This window comes from Anas platyrhynchos, chromosome 23 (assembly GCF_047663525.1).
Source record: "Anas platyrhynchos isolate ZD024472 breed Pekin duck chromosome 23, IASCAAS_PekinDuck_T2T, whole genome shotgun sequence".
Taxonomy (NCBI): Eukaryota; Metazoa; Chordata; class Aves; order Anseriformes; family Anatidae; genus Anas; species Anas platyrhynchos.
In genome coordinates, this window is record NC_092609.1 from 5,315,799 (window position 1) to 5,339,518 (window position 23,720).

A 23,720-nucleotide genomic window follows, 5' to 3' on the forward strand; every position below is an offset into this window, starting at 1 on the left:
TCGGGGGGAGTGGGGCCGGGCAGCGGGGGCCCCTGGTCCTCGCTGAGCCCCACGGCGTGCAAGCAGGGCTCCGGCAGCTGCCCCCGGCTGCTGCTCAGGGTGCGGGGCGTGGGGAGCGCCTGCCCCCGCAGCGGAGGCCCCGGGACGAGGGGTGGCGGGGGGTTGCGCTGGGCGGGGGCCTGCAACAGGCAGGTGCCTGCGGGGTGCAGGAGCTCCCCATGGAGCACGGCCCTGGGCCCCAGCCCCAGCGCATGGTGGGGCACCAGTGTCCCCGTCACCATGGGCTGTCCCCACTGATGGACGGGGGCACAGGGAGGAGCGGTGTGGGGGAGCTGCCCCACGGCGGGGAGCTGCACCAGCTGCAGCTGGTGCCCCATGGTTGGGAGCTGCACCAGCTGCAGGTTTTGCCCCACAGCGGGGAGCTGCCCCACGGCGGGGAGCTGCCCAAGCTGCAGGTGGTGCCCCTGGGCTGGGAGGTGCCCCCCAGGTGGCAGCTGCACCCCGGCGGGGAGCTGCAGCACCTGCCCCTGGACCCCCGGCACCACGTGCCAGACGGTGGCCTGGGGCAGCGCGGAGGGGAGGGTGGGTACCTGCAGGGGCTGCAAGGGCAGCGCCGTCGCTCCGGGGAGGGAGGGCAGCAGCCAGGCAGCCACCGTTGGCGGCACGGCTGACACGACGAAGGGGGAGTTTTGCGTCTGCGCAAGCCGCAGAAGCCGTCTGGGGAAACCCTCTGTGGGAAAAAGGGCGCTGGGCTGAGCTCTGGGGCGCTGGGCTCGCCAGCAGGGCCGCAGCCCCGGGAGGAGCGGGAGCCGGCTGCTGGACCTGCCATGGTGGCTGGAGAGTGGGGCGGTTGCTTGGGGAACCCGTGCAACGGCCGTTCCGTCCCAACGGCTGACCAGCCCCTCGCCGACATCTTGGGGAGGACTGCAGGCTTTGGAGCCAAGCAGGCTGCCCAGCGCAAGACTTGGCCATCCCCAGCAGGCTTGCCCTCCCACGCAGCACTTGCCATGCCCACCACGCTTCCACACCGCCTCTTGCCCGTCCTGAGCATTTCCCAGCCCAGGACCAGCTTTCATCCTCATGGTCATTTCCCATCCTGACAAGCTCACAAGATAACAGATTCCCATACAAAAGATTTCCCATCAACACAAGCAGATTTTTCCCTTCATCCAAAGAGATCTCGTCCCAAAGAATTCCCCTCTCTTGGAGGACTTTTCCAAGTATTTCCTTCCCCAGGGAATGGTACCCACCCCATTCAAGACTTCCCATCCAAGTACTTTCCCATCCCAGGAGTGACTGCCCATCCCAAGGCTTTTGCTTCCCAATGCTTTCAAACCCCGGGCACATTTCCCATCTCTTTCATTGCCGAGCCCAATGCCTTTCCACCCCAAGGAAGTCTTCCCAGCCCAGCAAGGATTTCTCGGCACACTCATCCTTTCCCAACCCATTCCCATTTCCCACTTTCACCATCCAACACACAGCTTGGCCAGCCCACAGCTCTAGAGAGGGATTGGGACGATGCTGATAGACACAAGGTCACGGGGATTTGCTGTGCTGACGATTGCTCTTTCTTACAGGTCAACACAGATCCCCAGTCCCAAGGGCGCCAGGCAGAATCTGGCCAATATGTAGATTCAAGGCTCTTCCACTTCCTACCTGGAAAGAAAGAGATCTGTGCGTTTCTCTCTCTCCACCTCCGGAAAAAGAGAGGAAGGGGAGAGCGCTAATGAACAGGAGCATGCTCAGCTCAGCCACCGGCATGGAGGCTGCCCGCTCCTCAGCACCTCGAAGCAGCAGCACCTTCAAGTCTCCTCCTGCAGCAGCAGCACATCAGTGTCTCTTGTCCCACCAGCAGGACAGTGGCGTCTCCCATTGCACCATGCCGACCTCCACGCCTCGAGTGCCAGCAGCAGTCCTCAATGCGAGCTGGACGCTCAGGGCACTTGTGGCCACCCACCTTTGTGAGCTCCAAGGCTGACAGGGACTCTCTGCTGAGCTCCCACGGCTCTCAGGCGTCCCGCTGGCAGAGCTTACGGCGCTAAGCTGACTGCCAGGAGAAAAGGCTCCCGTGAAATGGCTGCTCCACAACGCCAGGAGCAAGGTCTGCTGGGCTGGGGGTTCGCAGGGGAGCTCGGCCTTGGGCCTGGCAACTGCGCCTGGGAGCCAGGGATTGCCTTGGCATGCAGCTGGACACCTGCGCCTGAGAAAGCAAGGTCTCTTTCAAGACGCTTGGCACCATCGTCACCCAGTGGCTGTCTCAGGGCGACGAGAGAAATGCACAGCATCTCTTGCTGCCCTGCAGTGCTGCTGTCCTATGCCCTTGGGTGTCTCCGGGATAGAAAAAGGGACGGATTTTGCCCCCAAACCCAGCTCCTTTCTATCAAAAGCATCACGTCCTCCTCTCTTTCTTGGATTTGGCTATGACTTTAGGAATCCCTGCAATCCCTGCAGCTGTGTCCCCTGCCAGCTTCTTGTGTGCCCCAAGCATCCTCGCTTGCAGGGCAGTAGAAGATGCAGAAAAGGCCTTGCCTTAGTGGAAGCACTGCCCTGCAGGAGCTCCAGCATCCCTCTTAGCAGCACGCTGTAGCCCCCAAATGCCCCCGAAACGGCACATTTCAGCTCCTGGGAAGGAAATGAGCTCGGTCATTGTGAGCTACCCGCTCAAGGCCCAGGTGTCTGTGAGGCGGTGTTGGCAAGGAGTCCTGTTGTGTGAGTCCGTTCTTTGTGGGTGCTCCGTCCCCACAAGGCTTGCTTTGGAAGGCCCAGGAGAGTCTTGTGGGCACTGGCCTGGGGTCCCAGGCTGAGCCAGCTGCTGCCTGGCAATCAGGGAGGCTCGCTCGGTGTCTTGGCTTGGGTTTGCGTGGCCAGGCTGTGGGAGCGGGGGGCTGCAGGGCTGTCCTCTGTGAGGAGAATGCAGCAGCTGCCCCATGGGAGCTCAGGGCCGCTTCCAGGAGGCTCCTTCCAGGAGGGACCCACCCGCTGCTGCCCAGAACGCAGAGCAAAAGGATGATGTTTGCGCCTGGGGGAGAGCCCATCTAAGAAAGGGAACAAAAGCTGCTGCCCAGCAGCGTCTGGCTCAGGGAGGAGTGGCAAAGCTCTGTGCAGCCCCCAAGGGCCGTGCAGCAGGAGGCCGGAGGTGCTCCAGGCTCCCAGCAGCAGTTCCCCTGCGGCCTGTGCAGGGAGAGGCCCCTGGTGGAGCAGGCTGTCCCCCTGCAGCCCATGGGTCCCCCGTGGAGCAGATCTCCACGCTGCAGCCCCCCTGTGGCTGGAGGAGCCCCCGGTGGAGCAGGTGGCTGTGGCCTGGAGGAGGCCGCGGCCTGTGGAGAGCCCCCGCAGGAGCAGGCCCCGCGCCGGACTGGAACAGTCTGTGCTGAGCCTGCTTTGCCCGTGACGCTCCTTGGGGAGTGATCTCCCTGTCCTTCTGGCAGCCCTTGAGCCCTTTCCAGCCTCTTTTCTCCCCTTGGCGTTGGAGGAGGGGCAGGGAGAGAGCGCTTGTGCTGGAGCTCAGCTGCCCAGCTGAGGAAAACCACCACGCTTTGCTCTCTCTTGCCGCTGCTGCAGCACGCTGGTAGCAGCCAGCAGCGTCTGTTCTTCGAGCCTCAGCAAGCCCACAGCATCTTCCTTGAAGGGATCCCTTTCCTTCACGCCTGCCAGGCGCCGCCTCCAGAGGCTGAGGGCTTGTGCCCCATTTGCAAGCGCTTGCTCAGTGCCCCCTTCCCCAGAGAAGGATCCCAGCTGCTTGGCTTCCCTGCCCTCTGCTGCCAGGCTCCCGCAGCTGCTATCCCAGCAGCGCAGCAGCCAGCTGACAATGTGCTCGCCTGGAGGACAGCTGCAATCTTGTCCCATGGCTCGCAGCTCGCCCAGGGATGGGGATCACCTGCTTGCTGCTGCTTTGCTCTCTGCTCTCCTTTCCAACAGCCTCCTGTTCCCTGGGATGGCCCTGCCTTGGGGGAGCCTGCCTCGCCTTCCTCTTGCTCCTTCCCCTTCTTGGGAGGACTTTCTGCCCTTCCGAAACGAGATGACTTCTGCATGCATTCCTTCCCCTTGTGTGTATTGGCGCCTGAGACAGCAGCGGGGTAGTCCCCGGAGCCAGCTCTTAGGGCCTGTGCCAGGCTTGGAGGGGCTGCAGGGAACATGCCAGGGGCTCGAGGGGCTGCAGGGCGAGTGACAGGGCTTTGAGGGGCCTCAGGTCCCACCGCAGTGGTTGAAGTCGATGCAGGGAACATCAGAGTTGTTGGAGGGGCTGCAGGTACAATCCCAGGGCTTGCAGGGGCTGCAGGCTGCGTCACAGCTTTGCATCAGGTCAAGATGCATTTTCCTAGAACCAGACATTTCCTCCTGAAGGGGTGGAAGAGCATGGAATGGTCTTCCAAATGCAGAGAGCAGACCCCGGCAAACCTACAGCTGCTGCTAGGAAGTACATAAACTTTTTTTTTTTTTTCTGGTTGTTAACATTGTTTCACAACAACAGATGCAAAGATGGATCTTGAGCTGAGGGCAAAGGTGACGTTGGATCTGAAGCACACAGGCATTCGCTAATGTCCCCCCATCCTGAGTGAATGCGCAACGACTCGGAAGGAAAAATAAAGTCCAAACCAGTGCGTTGTGATAAGGAGAGTTTAATAGGGTAGAAAAGGAAGAGAAACAAACAAAATGATAAATAATGATATGTACAATTAATAATATATCAATATATAAAAATATTTAATACTATTAAATACGAATACTTATAATTTTATAATAAGAAAACAATGCCATACTGTACAACACAGTCAATAAAGTGGATTTAATGAAATAAATAATAAAACCAACAAATTAAATGAAAATTAACAAATTTAAATTTAATAAAAATAAAACCCATTTTTCCCATAACAATGAATTCCTATCCCCATCATCACTTCCCATCCCACTGATCATTTCCTATCCCAGCCACCTCCCATTGCTGCTCCCAAGGCTCAATTCCCAACTCCCATTCTTCCACCCATCCATCCATCCATCCATCCATCCATCCATCCATCCATCCATCCATCCATCCATCCATCCATCCACCCATCCATCCATCCATCCATCCAACCATCTTCTGCCGTCCGTGCTGGCCATGCCCACATCCATGCACGGCCTGAGCATGGGCAGCGGGAGCGGGCTGCATGAAATCCCCTTGGCATCGCAGTGCAAGAAGAGCTGCAGGCAGAGGCCTTGCTGAGTGACCACGTAAGGAGAGGAATTTAATCCAGAAGGCAGGAAAGAAGAGCAATGCCCTGAAAGAAGAAGCAAGTCTTGTCTCTCAGCCCTTTGGTGTCCCAAGCAGCAGTTGCCATGGGCAAGCTTTCCCAGCCCAGCCGCTGCCAGCATCTCCCCAGCTTCCCATTGCCACCTTCCTCGGTGAGCCACGCATTTTCCATTGCCCCCGTTGCCCATCCCTGAGAGTGGCAAGCTCATCCCCTAGCTCCAGCACGAGAGAGGGGAGAGGGCAAGCGAGAGGGGCAAGGGCTGAGGAGCGTGGCTGAAGCTGGAGCAGGTGCCTGCAGAGGTCTCTGTGCCTGCCTGGGTGCTGCGGGGGCCGTCGAGGAGAAGCCCGAGGTCGGTCACGGGTAGCCGTAAGAGTAGGCTCTGGCGTGGTCCTTCTGCCGCTGCACGAAGAATTGCACGGGGCCGATCTTCATCTGGTGGGCCGCCCGCTGACGCTCCTCCTGGGCCAGCTTCTTCAGGCGCTCCCGCTCGGGACGCTGCTGCGGCGTGATGGGCACCGACTCCTCCAGCGTCTTGGCCCCGCTGGCCTGGGGACAGAGCCTGTCCTGGGGCCGCACGGCACGGGGCTCCCCACTCGGAGTCTCCGGCAGCAGCCGCGCTCTGCGGGGAGCTGGTGCCGCTGCTCCTTGCCCCCCTGCAGCCCCCGGGCTTCGCGCTCTCTTCACCGGTGCCGTGGTGCTGTTGATCGCCAGCTGCTGCCCGCTGCTGCCTGCTTCCCTGCTGCTGCCAGCCACCGTGCTGCTGCCACGCGTCTTCCCCTGGCACGGTCTCTTGCGGCCTTGGCCAGCCTGGCCCGGCAGCATCTTCCTCTCCTTGCGGGGGGGGTTCTCTGTCGTCGGCCTCCTGTGCTGGCAGCTCTGCGCTGTCCCGGGGGTGCTGCTGGGCGCGGGGCGCTTGGCCCCCCGCTCGGTGCCGGTGGACGCAGGGGCAGCCAGGGGGCTCTTGAGGGGACCCAGGGGGCGTTTGGGCAGGGGTCTCCTATGGTCACTGCGGCCCTTGGGGTTGGGGCGTTTCTTGGGGGAACTCGGGGGGGATTTGGGCTGGGCTCTACTAAGGGCACTGGGGACCTTGGGGTTGGGGCGGGTCTTGAGGGAACGCTGGGGGGGTTGGGGCAGGGCTCTACTAAGGGCACTGAGGACCTGGGTGTCAGGGAGGCTCCTGGGGGGACTCAGGGGTGGACTGGGTAGGGGGCTCCTAAGCGCACTGGGCAGGGGACTGGCTGCAGGGCTGAGGGGGGGGCTCACTGCTGGCACGACGGGGGACTGCAGCGACAGCCCACCCTCAAGCTTCTCGGGGCGCACCCCAGGGCTTGAGGGGACCTCACCGAGGGCTCCTGTGGCTTCCAGTCCCTGCGTGCTCGGCTCCTCGATGTCCTCGCAGAGGTCGGGCAGCTGGGAGAGGAAGCGGCTGAGGGCAGGACTGCTGGGCAAATCGCGGAAGGCGTCCTGGGGCTCCACGGCATCGAGCCAGCTGAGCAGCTCCTCCATGTCGGGGATGGGGATGTCCAGGTGGGCCAGGAGCTCGTCCTGCACGTGCTGCAGCTGCTGGCTGTCCCCTGCCAGCTCTGGAAAGGCCTCGGCCAAGGCATCGGGGCCCAGCTCGGGCAGCTGCGGGGGCTCCTCAGGCACCTGCGGGGCTGTCGCCGCTGAGGACGAAGCAAGAAAATCCCCCAAGACGGGCGATGTCAGCTTTCCCGTGGCCCCTGGGTGTGGGGCCACAAGCGGCCGGCTGTGCCAGCCCCAAACTCACCGTCGGGCGTCGCCGTCTGGGTGCTGGCGGTCCTTGGAGCCTGGGCAGGCTCGGGGGGAGTGGGGCCGGGCAGCGGGGGCCCCTGGTCCTCGCTGAGCCCCACGGCGTGCAAGCAGGGCTCCGGCAGCTGCCCCCGGCTGCTGCTCAGGGTGCGGGGCGTGGGGAGCGCCTGCCCCCGCAGCGGAGGCCCCGGGACGAGGGGTGGCGAGGGGTTGCGCTGGGCGGGGGCCTGCAACAGGCAGGTGCCTGCGGGGTGCAGGAGCTCCCCATGGAGCACGGCCCTGGGCCCCAGCCCCAGCGCATGGTGGGGCACCAGTGTCCCCGTCACCATGGGCTGTCCCCACTGATGGACGGGGGCACAGGGAGGAGCGGTGTGGGGGAGCTGCCCCACGGCGGGGAGCTGCACCAGCTGCAGCTGGTGCCCCATGGTTGGGAGCTGCACCAGCTGCAGGTTTTGCCCCACAGCGGGGAGCTGCCCCCCAGCAGGGAGCTGCCCCATGGCGGGGAGCTGCCCAAGCTGCAGGTGGTGCCCCTGGGCTGGGAGGTGCCCCCCAGGTGGCAGCTGCACCCCGGCGGGGAGCTGCAGCACCTGCCCCTGGACCCCCGGCACCACGTGCCAGACGGTGGCCTGGGGCAGCGCGGAGGGGAGGGTGGGTACCTGCAGGGGCTGCAAGGGCAGCGCCGTCGCTCCGGGGAGGGAGGGCAGCAGCCAGGCAGCCACCGTTGGCGGCACGGCTGACACGACGAAGGGGGAGTTTTGCGTCTGCGCAAGCCGCAGAAGCCGTCTGGGGAAACCCTCTGTGGGAAAAAGGGCGCTGGGCTGAGCTCTGGGGCGCTGGGCTCGCCAGCAGGGCCGCAGCCCCGGGAGGAGCGGGAGCCGGCTGCTGGACCTGCCATGGTGGCTGGAGAGTGGGGCGGTTGCTTGGGGAACCCGCGCAACGGCCGTTCCGTCCCAACGGCTGACCAGCCCCTCGCCGACATCTTGGGGAGGACTGCAGGCTTTGGAGCCAAGCAGGCTGCCCAGCGCAAGACTTGGCCATCCCCAGCAGGCTTGCCCTCCCACGCAGCACTTGCCATGCCCACCACGCTTCCACACCGCCTCTTGCCCGTCCTGAGCATTTCCCAGCCCAGGACCAGCTTTCATCCTCATGGTCATTTCCCATCCTGACAAGCTCACAAGATAACAGATTCCCATACAAAAGATTTCCCATCAACACAAGCAGATTTTTCCCTTCATCCAAAGAGATCTCGTCCCAAAGAATTCCCCTCTCTTGGAGGACTTTTCCAAGTATTTCCTTCCCCAGGGAATGGTACCCACCCCATTCAAGACTTCCCATCCCAAGGCTTTCCCATCCCAGGAGCCATTGCCCATCCCAAGGCTTTTGCTTCCCAATGCTTTCAAACCCCGGGCACATTTCCCATCTCTTTCATTGCCGAGCCCAATGCCTTTCCACCCCAAGGAAGTCTTCCCAGCCCAGCAAGGATTTCTTGGCGCACTCATCCTTTCCCAACCCATTCCCATTTCCCACTTTCACCATCCAACACACAGCTTGGCCAGCCCACAGCTCTAGAGAGGGATTGGGACGATGCTGATAGACACAAGGTCACGGGGATTTGCTGTGCTGACGATTGCTCTTTCTTACAGATCAACACAGATCCCCAGTCCCAAGGGCGCCAGGCAGAATCTGGCCAATATGTAGATTCAAGGCTCTTCCATTTCCTACCGGGAAAGAAAGAGATCTGTGCGTTTCTCTCTCTCCACCTCCAGAAAAAGAGAGGAAGGGGAGAGCGCTAATGAACAGGAGCATGCTCAGCTCAGCCACCGGCATGGAGGCTGCCCGCTCCTCAGCACCTCGAAGCAGCAGCACCTTCAAGTCTCCTCCTGCAGCAGCAGCACATCAGTGTCTCTTGTCCCACCAGCAGGACAGTGGCGTCTCCCATTGCACCATGCCGACCTCCACGCCTCGAGTGCCAGCAGCAGTCCTCAATGCGAGCTGGACGCTCAGGGCACTTGTGGCCACCCACCTTTGTGAGCTCCAAGGCTGACAGGGACTCTCTGCTGAGCTCCCACGGCTCTCAGGCGTCCCGCTGGCAGAGCTTACGGCGCTAAGCTGACTGCCAGGAGAAAAGGCTCCCGTGAAATGGCTGCTCCACAACGCCAGGAGCAAGGTCTGCTGGGCTGGGGGTTCGCAGGGGAGCTCGGCCTTGGGCCTGGCAACTGCGCCTGGGAGCCAGGGATTGCCTTGGCATGCAGCTGGACACCTGCGCCTGAGAAAGCAAGGTCTCTTTCAAGACGCTTGGCACCATCGTCACCCAGTGGCTGTCTCAGGGCGACGAGAGAAATGCACAGCATCTCTTGCTGCCCTGCAGTGCTGCTGTCCTATGCCCTTGGGTGTCTCCGGGATAGAAAAAGGGACGGATTTTGCCCCCAAACCCAGCTCCTTTCTATCAAAAGCATCACGTCCTCCTCTCCTTCTTGGATTTGGCTATGACTTTAGGAATCCCTGCAATCCCTGCAGCTGTGTCCCCTGCCAGCTTCTTGTGTGCCCCAAGCATCCTCGCTTGCAGGACACTAGAAGATGCAGAAAAGGCCTTGCCTTAGTGGAAGCACTGCCCTGCAGGAGCTCCAGCATCCCTCTTAGCAGCACGCTGTAGCCCCCAAATGCCCCCGAAACGGCACATTTCAGCTCCTGGGAAGGAAATGAGCTCGCTCAAGGGGAGCTACCCGCTCAAGGCCCAGGTGTCTGTGAGGCGGTGTTGGCAAGGAGTCCTGTTGTGTGAGTCCGTTCTTTGTGGGTGCTCCGTCCCCACAAGGCTTGCTTTGGAAGGCCCAGGAGAGTCTTGTGGGCACTGGCCTGGGGTCCCAGGCTGAGCCAGCTGCTGCCTGGCAATCAGGGAGGCTCGCTCGGTGTCTTGGCTTGGGTTTGCGTGGCCAGGCTGTGGGAGCGGGGGGCTGCAGGGCTGTCCTCTGTGAGGAGAATGCAGCAGCTGCCCCATGGGAGCTCAGGGCCGCTTCCAGGAGGCTCCTTCCAGGAGGGACCCACCCGCTGCTGCCCAGAACGCAGAGCAAAAGGATGATGTTTGCGCCTGGGGGAGAGCCCATCTAAGAAAGGGAACAAAAGCTGCTGCCCAGCAGCGTCTGGCTCAGGGAGGAGTGGCAAAGCTCTGTGCAGCCCCCAAGGGCCGTGCAGCAGGAGGCCGGAGGTGCTCCAGGCTCCCAGCAGCAGTTCCCCTGCGGCCTGTGCAGGGAGAGGCCCCTGGTGGAGCAGGCTGTCCCCCTGCAGCCCATGGGTCCCCCGTGGAGCAGATCTCCACGCTGCAGCCCCCCTGTGGCTGGAGGAGCCCCCGGTGGAGCAGGTGGCTGTGGCCTGGAGGAGGCCGCGGCCTGTGGAGAGCCCCCGCAGGAGCAGGCCCCGCGCTGGACTGGAACAGGCTGTGCTGAGCCTGCTTTGCCCGTGACGCTCCTTGGGGAGTGATCTCCCTGTCCTTCTGGCAGCCCTTGAGCCCTTTCCAGCCTCTTTTCTCCCCTTGGCGTTGGAGGAGGGGCAGGGAGAGAGCGCTTGTGCTGGAGCTCAGCTGCCCAGCTGAGGAAAACCACCACGCTTTGCTCTCTCTTGCCGCTGCTGCAGCACGCTGGTAGCAGCCAGCAGCGCCTGTTCTTCGAGCCTCAGCAAGCCCACAGCATCTTCCTTGAAGGGATCCCTTTCCTTCACGCCTGCCAGGCGCCGCCTCCAGAGGCTGAGGGCTTGTGCCCCGTTTGCAAGCGCTTGCTCAGTGCCCCCTTCCCCAGAGAAGGATCCCAGCTGCTTGGCTTCCCTGCCCTCTGCTGCCAGGCTCCCGCAGCTGCTATCCCAGCAGCGCAGCAGCCAGCTGACAATGTGCTCGCCTGGAGGACAGCTGCAATCTTGTCCCATGGCTCGCAGCTCGCCCAGGGATGGGGATCACCTGCTTGCTGCTGCTTTGCTCTCTGCTCTCCTTTCCAACAGCCTCCTGTTCCCTGGGATGGCCCTACCTTGGGGGAGCCTGCCTCGCCTTCCTCTTGCTCCTTCCCCTTCTTGGGAGGACTTTCTGCCCTTCCGAAACGAGATGACTTCTGCATGCATTCCTTCCCCTTGTGTGTATTGGCGCCTGAGACAGCAGCGGGGTAGTCCCCGGAGCCAGCTCTTAGGGCCTGTGCCAGGCTTGGAGGGGCTGCAGGGAACATGCCAGGGGCTCGAGGGGCTGCAGGGCGAGTGACAGGGCTTTGAGGGGCCTCAGGTCCCACCGCAGTGGTTGAAGTCGATGCAGGGAACATCAGAGTTGTTGGAGGGGCTGCAGGTACAATCCCAGGGCTTGCAGGGGCTGCAGGCTGCGTCACAGCTTTGCATCAGGTCAAGATGCATTTTCCTAGAACCAGACATTTCTTCCTGAAGGGGCGGAAGAGCATGGAAAGGTCTTCCAAATGCAGAGAGCAGACCCCGGGAAATGTACAGCTGCTGCTAGGAAGTACATAAACTTTTTTTTTTTTTTTTGGTTGTTAACATTGTTTCACAACAACAGATGCAAAGATGGATCTTGAGCTGAGGGCAAAGGTGACGTTGGATCTGAAGCACACAGGCATTCGCTAATGTCCCCCCATCCGGAGTGAATGCGCAACGACTCGGAAGGAAAAATAAAGTCCAAACCAGTGCGTTGTGATAAGGAGAGTTTAATAGGGTAGAAAAGGAAGAGAAACAAACAAAATGATAAATAATGATATGTACAATTTATAATATATCAATATATAAAAATATTTAATACTATTAAATACGAATACTTATAATTTTATAATAAGAAAACAATGCCATACTGTACAACACAGTCAATAAAGTGGATTTAATGAAATAAATAATAAAACCAACAAATTAAATGAAAATTAACAAATTTAAATTTAATAAAAATAAAACCCATTTTTCCCATAACAATGAATTCCTATCCCCATCATCACTTCCCATCCCACTGATCATTTCCTATCCCAGCCACCTCCCATTGCTGCTCCCAAGGCTCAATTCCCAACTCCCATCCATCCATCCATCCATCCATCCATCCATCCATCCATCCATCCATCCATCCATCCATCCAACCATCTTCTGCCGTCCGTGCTGGCCATGCCCACATCCATGCACGGCCTGAGCATGGGCAGCGGGAGCGGGCTGCATGAAATCCCCTTGGCATCGCAGTGCAAGAAGAGCTGCAGGCAGAGGCCTTGCTGAGTGACCACGTAAGGAGAGGAATTTAATCCAGAAGGCAGGAAAGAAGAGCAATGCCCTGAAAGAAGAAGCAAGTCTTGTCTCTCAGCCCTTTGGTGTCCCAAGCAGCAGTTGCCATGGGCAAGCTTTCCCAGCCCAGCCGCTGCCAGCATCTCCCCAGCTTCCCATTGCCACCTTCCTCGGTGAGCCACGCATTTTCCATTGCCCCCGTTGCCCATCCCTGAGAGTGGCAAGCTCATCCCCTAGCTCCAGCACGAGAGAGGGGAGAGGGCAAGCGAGAGGGGCAAGGGCTGAGGAGCATGGCTGAAGCTGGAGCAGGTGCCTGCAGAGGTCTCTGTGCCTGCCTGGGTGCTGCGGGGGCCGTCGAGGAGAAGCCCGAGGTCGGTCACGGGTAGCCGTAAGAGTAGGCTCTGGCGTGGTCCTTCTGCCGCTGCACGAAGAATTGCACGGGGCCGATCTTCATCTGGTGGGCCGCCCGCTGACGCTCCTCCTGGGCCAGCTTCTTCAGGCGCTCCCGCTCGGGACGCTGCTGCGGCGTGATGGGCACCGACTCCTCCAGCGTCTTGGCCCCGCTGGCCTGGGGACAGAGCCTGTCCTGGGGCCGCACGGCACGGGGCTCCCCACTCGGAGTCTCCGGCAGCAGCCGCGCTCTGCGGGGAGCTGGTGCCGCTGCTCCTTGCCCCCCTGCAGCCCCCGGGCTTCGCGCTCTCTTCACCGGTGCCGTGGTGCTGTTGATCGCCAGCTGCTGCCCGCTGCTGCCTGCTTCCCTGCTGCTGCCAGCCACCGTGCTGCTGCCACGCGTCTTCCCCTGGCACGGTCTCTTGCGGCCTTGGCCAGCCTGGCCCGGCAGCATCTTCCTCTCCTTGCGGGGGGGGTTCTCTGTCGTCGGCCTCCTGTGCTGGCAGCTCTGCGCTGTCCCGGGGGTGCTGCTGGGCGCGGGGCGCTTGGCCCCCCGCTCGGTGCCGGTGGACGCAGGGGCAGCCAGGGGGCTCTTGAGGGGACCCAGGGGGCGTTTGGGCAGGGGTCTCCTATGGTCACTGCGGCCCTTGGGGTTGGGGCGTTTCTTGGGGGAACTCGGGGGGGATTTGGGCTGGGCTCTCCTAAGGGCACTGGGGACCTTGGGGTTGGGGCGGGTCTTGAGGGAACGCTGGGGGGGTTGGGGCAGGGCTCTACTAAGGGCACTGAGGACCTGGGTGTCAGGGAGGCTCCTGGGGGGACTCAGGGGTGGACTGGGTAGGGGGCTCCTAAGCGCACTGGGCAGGGGACTGGCTGCAGGGCTGAGGGGGGGGCTCACTGCTGGCACGACGGGGGACTGCAGCGACAGCCCACCCTCAAGCTTCTCGGGGCGCACCCCAGGGCTTGAGGGGACCTCACCGAGGGCTCCTGTGGCTTCCAGTCCCTGCGTGCTCGGCTCCTCGATGTCCTCGCAGAGGTCGGGCAGCTGGGAGAGGAAGCGGCTGAGGGCAGGACTGCTGGGCAAATCGCGGAAGGCGTCCTGGGGCTCCACGGCATCGAGCCAGCTGAGCAGCTCCTCCATGTCGGGGATGGGGATGTCCAGGTGGGCCAGGAGCTCGTCCTGCACGTGCTGCAGCTGCTGGCTGTCCCCTGCCAGCTCTGGAAAGGCCTCGGCCAAGGCATCGGGGCCCAGCTCGGGCAGCTGCGGGGGCTCCTCAGGCACCTGCGGGGCTGTCGCCGCTGAGGACGAAGCAAGAAAATCCCCCAAGACGGGCGATGTCAGCTTTCCCGTGGCCCCTGGGTGTGGGGCCACAAGCGGCCGGCTGTGCCAGCCCCAAACTCACCGTCGGGCGTCGCCGTCTGGGTGCTGGCGGTCCTTGGAGCCTGGGCAGGCTCGGGGGGAGTGGGGCCGGGCAGCGGGGGCCCCTGGTCCTCGCTGAGCCCCACGGCGTGCAAGCAGGGCTCCGGCAGCTGCCCCCGGCTGCTGCTCAGGGTGCGGGGCGTGGGGAGCGCCTGCCCCCGCAGCGGAGGCCCCGGGACGAGGGGTGGCGGGGGGTTGCGCTGGGCGGGGGCCTGCAACAGGCAGGTGCCTGCGGGGTGCAGGAGCTCCCCATGGAGCACGGCCCTGGGCCCCAGCCCCAGCGCATGGTGGGGCACCAGTGTCCCCGTCACCATGGGCTGTCCCCACTGATGGACGGGGGCACAGGGAGGAGCGGTGTGGGGGAGCTGCCCCACGGCGGGGAGCTGCACCAGCTGCAGCTGGTGCCCCATGGTTGGGAGCTGCACCAGCTGCAGGTTTTGCCCCACAGCGGGGAGCTGCCCCCCAGCAGGGAGCTGCCCCATGGCGGGGAGCTGCCCAAGCTGCAGGTGGTGCCCCTGGGCTGGGAGGTGCCCCCCAGGTGGCAGCTGCACCCCGGCGGGGAGCTGCAGCACCTGCCCCTGGACCCCCGGCACCACGTGCCAGACGGTGGCCTGGGGCAGCGCGGAGGGGAGGGTGGGTACCTGCAGGGGCTGCAAGGGCAGCGCCGTCGCTCCGGGGAGGGAGGGCAGCAGCCAGGCAGCCACCGTTGGCGGCACGGCTGACACGACGAAGGGGGAGTTTTGCGTCTGCGCAAGCCGCAGAAGCCGTCTGGGGAAACCCTCTGTGGGAAAAAGGGCGCTGGGCTGAGCTCTGGGGCGCTGGGCTCGCCAGCAGGGCCGCAGCCCCGGGAGGAGCGGGAGCCGGCTGCTGGACCTGCCATGGTGGCTGGAGAGTGGGGCGGTTGCTTGGGGAACCCGCGCAACGGCCGTTCCGTCCCAACGGCTGACCAGCCCCTCGCCGACATCTTGGGGAGGACTGCAGGCTTTGGAGCCAAGCAGGCTGCCCAGCGCAAGACTTGGCCATCCCCAGCAGGCTTGCCCTCCCACGCAGCACTTGCCATGCCCACCACGCTTCCACACCGCCTCTTGCCCGTCCTGAGCATTTCCCAGCCCAGGACCAGCTTTCATCCTCATGGTCATTTCCCATCCTGACAAGCTCACAAGATAACAGATTCCCATACAAAAGATTTCCCATCAACACAAGCAGATTTTTCCCTTCATCCAAAGAGATCTCGTCCCAAAGAATTCCCCTCTCTTGGAGGACTTTTCCAAGTATTTCCTTCCCCAGGGAATGGTACCCACCCCATTCAAGACTTCCCATCCCAAGGCTTTCCCATCCCAGGAGCCATTGCCCATCCCAAGGCTTTTGCTTCCCAATGCTTTCAAACCCCGGGCACATTTCCCATCTCTTTCATTGCCGAGCCCAATGCCTTTCCACCCCAAGGAAGTCTTCCCAGCCCAGCAAGGATTTCTCGGCGCACTCATCCTTTCCCAACCCATTCCCATTTCCCACTTTCACCATCCAACACACAGCTTGGCCAGCCCACAGCTCTAGAGAGGGATTGGGACGATGCTGATAGACACAAGGTCACGGGGATTTGCTGTGCTGACGATTGCTCTTTCTTGCAGATCAACACAGATCCCCAGTCCCAAGGGCGCCAGGCAGAATCTGGCCAATATGTAGATTCAAGGCTCTTCCATTTCCTACCGGGAAAGAAAGAGATCTGTGCGTTTCTCTCTCTCCACCTCCAGAAAAAGAGAGGAAGGGGAGAGCGCTAATGAACAGGAGCATGCTCAGCTCAGCCACCGGCATGGAGGCTGCCCGCTCCTCAGCACCTCGAAGCAGCAGCACCTTCAAGTCTCCTCCTGCAGCAGCAGCACATCAGTGTCTCTTGTCCCACCAGCAGGACAGTGGCGTCTCCCATTGCACCATGCCGACCTCCACGCCTCGAGTGCCAGCAGCAGTCCTCAATGCGAGCTGGACGCTCAGGGCACTTGTGGCCACCCACCTTTGTGAGCTCCAAGGCTGACAGGGACTCTCTGCTGAGCTCCCACGGCTCTCAGGCGTCCCGCTGGCAGAGCTTACGGCGCTAAGCTGACTGCCAGGAGAAAAGGCTCCCGTGAAATGGCTGCTCCACAACGCCAGGAGCAAGGTCTGCTGGGCTGGGGGTTCGCAGGGGAGCTCGGCCTTGGGCCTGGCAACTGCGCCTGGGAGCCAGGGATTGCCTTGGCATGCAGCTGGACACCTGCGCCTGAGAAAGCAAGGTCTCTTTCAAGACGCTTGGCACCATCGTCACCCAGTGGCTGTCTCAGGGCGACGAGAGAAATGCACAGCATCTCTTGCTGCCCTGCAGTGCTGCTGTCCTATGCCCTTGGGTGTCTCCGGGATAGAAAAAGGGACGGATTTTGCCCCCAAACCCAGCTCCTTTCTATCAAAAGCATCACGTCCTCCTCTCTTTCTTGGATTTGGCTATGACTTTAGGAATCCCTGCAATCCCTGCAGCTGTGTCCCCTGCCAGCTTCTTGTGTGCCCCAAGCATCCTCGCTTGCAGGGCAGTAGAAGATGCAGAAAAGGCCTTGCCTTAGTGGAAGCACTGCCCTGCAGGAGCTCCAGCATCCCTCTTAGCAGCACGCTGTAGCCCCCAAATGCCCCCGAAACGGCACATTTCAGCTCCTGGGAAGGAAATGAGCTCGCTCAAGGGGAGCTACCCGCTCAAGGCCCTGCTCTTTGGCCCAGGTGTCTCTGAGGCAGTACTGGAAATGAGTTCTGTTGTGAACGTAAGAGCATAACAGAAGAACATAAAATAACATAACATAGAAAAAATAGATAATAACATAACATATCATAAGAACATAAAACAAGAACAACTATCATAATGTGGTCTGCTAAGATCTAGGAGAAAGCAGAAATCCAGCAATGCCGTGTTTCCTACTCCTCAAAACCAATTCAGCTGACAACTATGAATGCTTCCAGCTGGAAAAAATAGGAAGAATGAAGTGGAGGACTCCTTGCCGTCACTGTGTTTCTGGAGCACACCTCTACCTTTCCGCCCAACAAGGGCGGAAAATTCCCAATTATCTCTTGGGAGATAATTGCAGAACATGAAAAAACATGAGCAAAGCCAGAGGACCCATCTCCACAACAGCACGATAAATAGAAAAGACATCTCTAGATGCAGACCCCAGAGCTCCAGTTCACTATGTCCCGCTATTGGAAGTTATTTTTTAGGCTTTGTTTTTAAGGCCACTGGCTGCCTCCTCCCTTATGCTCCCCATTGTCCCTGTTGTCCTGTCTTTCTCCTGCATTGCTTCCTTTCCTTGCTGGACCTTGCTGAGCTCTTTCATGTTGTGTTGTATATCTATGTATGAAGGCAGGATATCTCATTCTTTTACACTGCTGACTGCTACCCCATATACCTCTGCAAGTTTTCGTACAAGGGATTAAGACAAAAAGGCCTGTGCCTGGCAGTGGGAGCACTGAACGATGATCTAGCAAAGCAGTCTATCCCAGACAGACAACACTGGCCCGGAAATCCTGCTGGAAAATTTGGTGTCCATGAAACTGAGACAGAAATTGGAACTTGCAACAAAACGCTGTAGGGTAGAAGTTGTTTTAGCTGAACATACTGGGCACATCTTTGAATGCAAAAGCTAAGGTCTTGCTTTGCTTACGTAAGGTCTGAGTGTTTCACCCAGCACTCCAGCATCCTCTCTTAAGTAGGGGAGGCAAGCATAAGATGCAGAAGTTGGCAGATGCACAGGATGCGAAGTCCTATCAGTAAAGAATTTCTTCCTAACATATATTAGAAATGTAACTTTTCAGTTGGAAGCTATTACTCCATGTCCTGTCACTCCAGGCCCTGATGAAGACCCCCTCCCCAGCTTTCCTATAGGTTGCCTTTAAGTACAGGAAGGCTCTCCCTGGGGTCACAGTAAGCTCACCTGTTCCCCAGGTGTCACAGTTAATTCCTGAGATAGGAATAATGACAAGGGTTAATCTATTGCAGATGATTTCATACAATAAGAGAAAAGCTTTTGTTGGAAAGCACAAGGGAGGGGGGAGGGTGGGCGAACGGCTCTGTGGTGTTTAGCTGCCGGCTGGGTTAAACCACACCAATGTCATTCCTTTAGTCGTCACAGTAGACTTGCTGGAGGTCATTTGTGTTGGGCAGTTACCACCAGAAAGCGTCCCCAAGCCAAGTCTGCATTTGCTTGTGTCTTCTGCAATCCCTGCAGCTGTGTCCCCTGCCAGCTTCTTGTGTGCCCCAAGCATCCTCGCTTGCAGGACACTAGAAGATGCAGAAAAGGCCTTGCCTTAGTGGAAGCACTGCCCTGCAGGAGCTCCAACATCCCTCTTAGCAGCACGCTGTAGCCCCCAAATGCCCCCAAAACGGCACATTTCAGCTCCTGGGAAGGAAATGAGCTCGCTCAAGGGGAGCTACCCGCTGAAGGCCCAGGTGTCTGTGAGGCGGTGTTGGCAAGGAGTCCTGTTGTGTGAGTCCGTTCTTTGTGGGTGCTCCGTCCCCACAAGGCTTGCTTTGGAAGGCCCAGGAGAGTCTTGTGGGCACTGGCCTGGGGTCCCAGGCTGAGCCAGCTGCTGCCTGGCAATCAGGGGGGCTCGCTCGGTGTCTTGGCTTGGGTTTGCGTGGCCAGGCTGTGGGAGCGGGGGGCTGCAGGGCTGTCCTCTGTGAGGAGAATGCAGCAGCTGCCCCATGGGAGCTCAGGGCCGCTTCCAGGAGGCTCCTTCCAGGAGGGACCCACCCGCTGCTGCCCAGAACGCAGAGCAAAAGGATGATGTTTGCGCCTGGGGGAGAGCCCATCTAAGAAAGGGAACAAAAGCTGCTGCCCAGCAGCGTCTGGCTCAGGGAGGAGTGGCAAAGCTCTGTGCAGCCCCCAAGGGCCGTGCAGCAGGAGGCCGGAGGTGCTCCAGGCTCCCAGCAGCAGTTCCCCTGCGGCCTGTGCAGGGAGAGGCCCCTGGTGGAGCAGGCTGTCCCCCTGCAGCCCATGGGTCCCCCGTGGAGCAGATCTCCACGCTGCAGCCCCCCTGTGGCTGGAGGAGCCCCCGGTGGAGCAGGTGGCTGTGGCCTGGAGGAGGCCGCGGCCTGTGGAGAGCCCCCGCAGGAGCAGGCCCCGCGCTGGCCTGGAACAGGCTGTGCTGAGCCTGCTTTGCCCGTGACGCTCCTTGGGGAGTGATCTCCCTGTCCTTCTGGCAGCCCTTGAGCCCTTTCCAGCCTCTTTTCTCCCCTTGGCGTTGGAGGAGGGGCAGGGAGAGAGCGCTTGTGCTGGAGCTCAGCTGCCCAGCTGAGGAAAACCACCACGCTTTGCTCTCTCTTGCCGCTGCTGCAGCACGCTGGTAGCAGCCAGCAGCGTCTGTTCTTCGAGCCTCAGCAAGCCCACAGCATCTTCCTTGAAGGGATCCCTTTCCTTCACGCCTGCCAGGCGCCGCCTCCAGAGGCTGAGGGCTTGTGCCCCGTTTGCAAGCGCTTGCTCAGTGCCCCCTTCCCCAGAGAAGGATCCCAGCTGCTTGGCTTCCCTGCCCTCTGCTGCCAGGCTCCCGCAGCTGCTATCCCAGCAGCGCAGCAGCCAGCTGACAATGTGCTCGCCTGGAGGACAGCTGCAATCTTGTCCCATGGCTCGCAGCTCGCCCAGGGATGGGGATCACCTGCTTGCTGCTGCTTTGCTCTCTGCTCTCCTTTCCAACAGCCTCCTGTTCCCTGGGATGGCCCTACCTTGGGGGAGCCTGCCTCGCCTTCCTCTTGCTCCTTCCCCTTCTTGGGAGGACTTTCTGCCCTTCCGAAACGAGATGACTTCTGCATGCATTCCTTCCCCTTGTGTGTATTGGCGCCTGAGACAGCAGCGGGGTAGTCCCCGGAGCCAGCTCTTAGGGCCTGTGCCAGGCTTGGAGGGGCTGCAGGGAACATGCCAGGGGCTCGAGGGGCTGCAGGGCGAGTGACAGGGCTTTGAGGGGCCTCAGGTCCCACCGCAGTGGTTGAAGTCGATGCAGGGAACATCAGAGTTGTTGGAGGGGCTGCAGGTACAATCCCAGGGCTTGCAGGGGCTGCAGGCTGCGTCACAGCTTTGCATCAGCTCAAGACGCATTTTCCTACAACCAGACATTTCCTCCTGAAGGGGCGGAAGAGCATGGAATGGTCTTCCAAATGCAGAGAGCAGACCCCGGCAAACCTACAGCTGCTGCTAGGAAGTACGTCAACTTTTTTTTTTTTTTTTTTCTGGTTGTTAACATTGTTTCACAACAACAGATGCAAAGATGGATCTTGAGCTGAGGGCAAAGGTGACCTTGGATCTGAAGCACACAGGCATTCGCTAATGTCCCCCCATCCTGAGTGAATGCGCAACGACTCGGAAGGAAAAATAAAGTCCAAACCGGTGCGTTGTGATAAGGAGAGTTTAATAGGGTAGAAAAGGAAGAGAAACAAACAAAATAATAAATAATGATATGTACAATTTATAATATATCAATATATAAAAATATTTAATACTATTAAATACGAATACTTATAATTTTATAATAAGAAAACAATGCCATACTGTACAACACAGTCAATAAAGTGGATTTAATGAAATAAATAATAAAAACAACAAATTAAATGAAAATTAACAAATTTAAATTTAATAAAAATAAAACCCATTTTTCCCATAACAATGAATTCCTATCCCCATCATCACTTCCCATCCCACTGATCATTTCCTATCCCAGCCACCTCCCATTGCTGCTCCCAAGGCTCAATTCCCAAATCCCATTCTTCCATCCATCCATCCATCCATCCATCCATCCATCCATCCATCCATCCATCCATCCATCCATCCATCCATCCATCCTTCCATCCATCCATCCATCCATCCATCCATCCATCCATCCATCCATCTTCTGCCGTCCGTGCTGGCCATGCCCACATCCATGCACGGCCTGAGCATGGGCAGCGGGAGCGGGCTGCATGAAATCCCCTTGGCATCGCAGTGCAAGAAGAGCTGCAGGCAGAGGCCTTGCTGAGTGACCACGTAAGGAGAGGAATTTAATCCAGAAGGCAGGAAAGAAGAGCAATGCCCTGAAAGAAGAATCAAGTCTTGTCTCTCAGCCCTTTGGTGTCCCAAGCAGCAGTTGCCATGGGCAAGCTTTCCCAGCCCAGCCGCTGCCAGCATCTCCCCAGCTTCCCATTGCCACCTTCCTCGGTGAGCCACGCATTTTCCATTGCCCCCGTTGCCCATCCCTGAGAGTGGCAAGCTCATCCCCTAGCTCCAGCACGAGAGAGGGGAGAGGGCAAGCGAGAGGGGCAAGGGCTGAGGAGCGTGGCTGAAGCTGGAGCAGGTGCCTGCAGAGGTCTCTGTGCCTGCCTGGGTGCTGCGGGGGCCGTCGAGGAGAAGCCCGAGGTCGGTCACGGGTAGCCGTAAGAGTAGGCTCTGGCGTGGTCCTTCTGCCGCTGCACGAAGAATTGCACGGGGCCGATCTTCATCTGGTGGGCCGCCCGCTGACGCTCCTCCTGGGCCAGCTTCTTCAGGCGCTCCCGCTCGGGACGCTGCTGCGGCGTGATGGGCACCGACTCCTCCAGCGTCTTGGCCCCGCTGGCCTGGGGACAGAGCCTGTCCTGGGGCCGCACGGCACGGGGCTCCCCACTCGGAGTCTCCGGCAGCAGCCGCGCTCTGCGGGGAGCTGGTGCCGCTGCTCCTTGCCCCCCTGCAGCCCCCGGGCTTCGCGCTCTCTTCACCGGTGCCGTGGTGCTGTTGATCGCCAGCTGCTGCCCGCTGCTGCCTGCTTCCCTGCTGCTGCCAGCCACCGTGCTGCTGCCACGCGTCTTCCCCTGGCACGGTCTCTTGCGGCCTTGGCCAGCCTGGCCCAGCAGCATCTTCCTCTCCTTGCGGGGGGGGTTCTCTGTCGTCGGCCTCCTGTGCTGGCAGCTCTGCGCTGTCCCGGGGATGCTGCTGGGCGCGGGGCGCTTGGCCCCCCGCTCGGTGCCGGTGGACGCAGGGGCAGCCAGGGGGCTCTTGAGGGGACCCAGGGGGCGTTTGGGCAGGGGTCTCCTATGGTCACTGCGGCCCTTGGGGTTGGGGCGTTTCTTGGGGGAACTCGGGGGGGATTTGGGCTGGGCTCTACTAAGGGCACTGGGGACCTTGGGGTTGGGGCGGGTCTTGAGGGAACGCTGGGGGGGTTGGGGCAGGGCTCTACTAAGGGCACTGAGGACCTGGGTGTCAGGGAGGCTCCTGGGGGGACTCAGGGGTGGACTGGGTAGGGGGCTCCTAAGCGCACTGGGCAGGGGACTGGCTGCAGGGCTGAGGGGGGGGCTCACTGCTGGCACGACGGGGGACTGCAGCGACAGCCCACCCTCAAGCTTCTCGGGGCGCACCCCAGGGCTTGAGGGGACCTCACCGAGGGCTCCTGTGGCTTCCAGTCCCTGCGTGCTCGGCTCCTCGATGTCCTCGCAGAGGTCGGGCAGCTGGGAGAGGAAGCGGCTGAGGGCAGGACTGCTGGGCAAATCGCGGAAGGCGTCCTGGGGCTCCACGGCATCGAGCCAGCTGAGCAGCTCCTCCATGTCGGGGATGGGGATGTCCAGGTGGGCCAGGAGCTCGTCCTGCACGTGCTGCAGCTGCTGGCTGTCCCCTGCCAGCTCTGGAAAGGCCTCGGCCAAGGCATCGGGGCCCAGCTCGGGCAGCTGCGGGGGCTCCTCAGGCACCTGCGGGGCTGTCGCCGCTGAGGACGAAGCAAGAAAATCCCCCAAGACGGGCGATGTCAGCTTTCCCGTGGCCCCTGGGTGTGGGGCCACAAGCGGCCGGCTGTGCCAGCCCCAAACTCACCGTCGGGCGTCGCCGTCTGGGTGCTGGCGGTCCTTGGAGCCTGGGCAGGCTCGGGGGGAGTGGGGCCGGGCAGCGGGGGCCCCTGGTCCTCGCTGAGCCCCACGGCGTGCAAGCAGGGCTCCGGCAGCTGCCCCCGGCTGCTGCTCAGGGTGCGGGGCGTGGGGAGCGCCTGCCCCCGCAGCGGAGGCCCCGGGACGAGGGGTGGCGGGGGGTTGCGCTGGGCGGGGGCCTGCAACAGGCAGGTGCCTGCGGGGTGCAGGAGCTCCCCATGGAGCACGGCCCTGGGCCCCAGCCCCAGCGCATGGTGGGGCACCAGTGTCCCCGTCACCATGGGCTGTCCCCACTGATGGACGGGGGCACAGGGAGGAGCGGTGTGGGGGAGCTGCCCCACGGCGGGGAGCTGCACCAGCTGCAGCTGGTGCCCCATGGTTGGGAGCTGCACCAGCTGCAGGTTTTGCCCCACAGCGGGGAGCTGCCCCCCAGCAGGGAGCTGCCCCATGGCGGGGAGCTGCCCAAGCTGCAGGTGGTGCCCCTGGGCTGGGAGGTGCCCCCCAGGTGGCAGCTGCACCCCGGCGGGGAGCTGCAGCACCTGCCCCTGGACCCCCGGCACCACGTGCCAGACGGTGGCCTGGGGCAGCGCGGAGGGGAGGGTGGGTACCTGCAGGGGCTGCAAGGGCAGCGCCGTCGCTCCGGGGAGGGAGGGCAGCAGCCAGGCAGCCACCGTTGGCGGCACGGCTGACACGACGAAGGGGGAGTTTTGCGTCTGCGCAAGCCGCAGAAGCCGTCTGGGGAAACCCTCTGTGGGAAAAAGGGCGCTGGGCTGAGCTCTGGGGCGCTGGGCTTGCCAGCAGGGCCGCAGCCCCGGGAGGA

General features: G+C 61.0%; 3 protein-coding genes across 6 annotated transcripts; all 3 read right to left on the reverse strand.

Annotated features, from left to right (window-relative positions):
- Positions 1-5,075: 5,075 nt before the first annotated feature.
- LOC139999367 (uncharacterized) lies at positions 5,076-9,450 on the reverse strand. 2 transcript variants are annotated; one of them, XM_072027263.1, is made up of 4 exons: positions 7,000-9,450; positions 5,916-6,895; positions 5,545-5,777; positions 5,076-5,258 (listed from the first exon to the last, which is right to left on the reverse strand). In XM_072027263.1, exons 1-3 carry the CDS (start codon positions 8,192-8,194, stop codon positions 5,586-5,588), a joined length of 2,367 nt encoding a protein of 788 aa, XP_071883364.1. In that variant the 5' UTR covers positions 8,195-9,450; the 3' UTR covers positions 5,076-5,258; positions 5,545-5,585. The 2 variants fall into 2 exon arrangements, with proteins under 2 accessions (XP_071883364.1, XP_071883363.1); XM_072027262.1 differs by having other exon boundaries at positions 5,545-6,895.
- A 2,595-nt stretch (positions 9,451-12,045) lies between these two features.
- Positions 12,046-15,645, reverse strand: LOC139999372 (uncharacterized). 2 transcript variants are annotated; one of them, XM_072027270.1, is made up of 4 exons: positions 14,027-15,645; positions 12,943-13,922; positions 12,572-12,804; positions 12,047-12,285 (listed from the first exon to the last, which is right to left on the reverse strand). In XM_072027270.1, exons 1-3 carry the CDS (start codon positions 15,219-15,221, stop codon positions 12,613-12,615), a joined length of 2,367 nt encoding a protein of 788 aa, XP_071883371.1. In that variant the 5' UTR covers positions 15,222-15,645; the 3' UTR covers positions 12,047-12,285; positions 12,572-12,612. The 2 variants fall into 2 exon arrangements, with proteins under 2 accessions (XP_071883370.1, XP_071883371.1); XM_072027269.1 differs by having other exon boundaries at positions 12,046-12,285; positions 12,572-13,922.
- A 4,789-nt stretch (positions 15,646-20,434) lies between these two features.
- On the reverse strand, positions 20,435-23,645 carry LOC139999368 (uncharacterized). 2 transcript variants are annotated; one of them, XM_072027265.1, is made up of 4 exons: positions 22,851-23,645; positions 21,767-22,746; positions 21,396-21,628; positions 20,435-21,109 (listed from the first exon to the last, which is right to left on the reverse strand). In XM_072027265.1, the coding sequence occupies exons 1-3, from the start codon at positions 23,347-23,349 to the stop codon at positions 21,437-21,439; spliced, it is 1,671 nt and encodes a 556-aa protein (XP_071883366.1). In that variant the 5' UTR covers positions 23,350-23,645; the 3' UTR covers positions 20,435-21,109; positions 21,396-21,436. The 2 variants fall into 2 exon arrangements, with proteins under 2 accessions (XP_071883366.1, XP_071883365.1); XM_072027264.1 differs by having other exon boundaries at positions 21,396-22,746.
- Between the last annotated feature and the right edge of the window lie 75 nt (positions 23,646-23,720).

What these genes read in the sequence shown, in the direction of transcription:
- LOC139999367 (XM_072027262.1), bottom strand. Translation starts at nt 8,194, where the DNA reads ATGGGAATCTGTTATCTTGTGAGCTTGTCAGGATGGGAAATGACCATG. An exon ending in CCAGACGGCGACGCCCGACG is followed by an intron (nt 6,896 to 6,999) that starts GTGAGTTTGGGG and finishes CTTCGTCCTCAG; the next exon opens with CGGCGACAGCCCCGCAGGTG.
- LOC139999372 (XM_072027269.1), bottom strand. Translation starts at nt 15,221, where the DNA reads ATGGGAATCTGTTATCTTGTGAGCTTGTCAGGATGGGAAATGACCATG. An exon ending in CCAGACGGCGACGCCCGACG is followed by an intron (nt 13,923 to 14,026) that starts GTGAGTTTGGGG and finishes CTTCGTCCTCAG; the next exon opens with CGGCGACAGCCCCGCAGGTG.
- LOC139999368 (XM_072027264.1), bottom strand. Translation starts at nt 23,349, where the DNA reads ATGGGGCAGCTCCCTGCTGGGGGGCAGCTCCCCGCTGTGGGGCAAAAC. An exon ending in CCAGACGGCGACGCCCGACG is followed by an intron (nt 22,747 to 22,850) that starts GTGAGTTTGGGG and finishes CTTCGTCCTCAG; the next exon opens with CGGCGACAGCCCCGCAGGTG.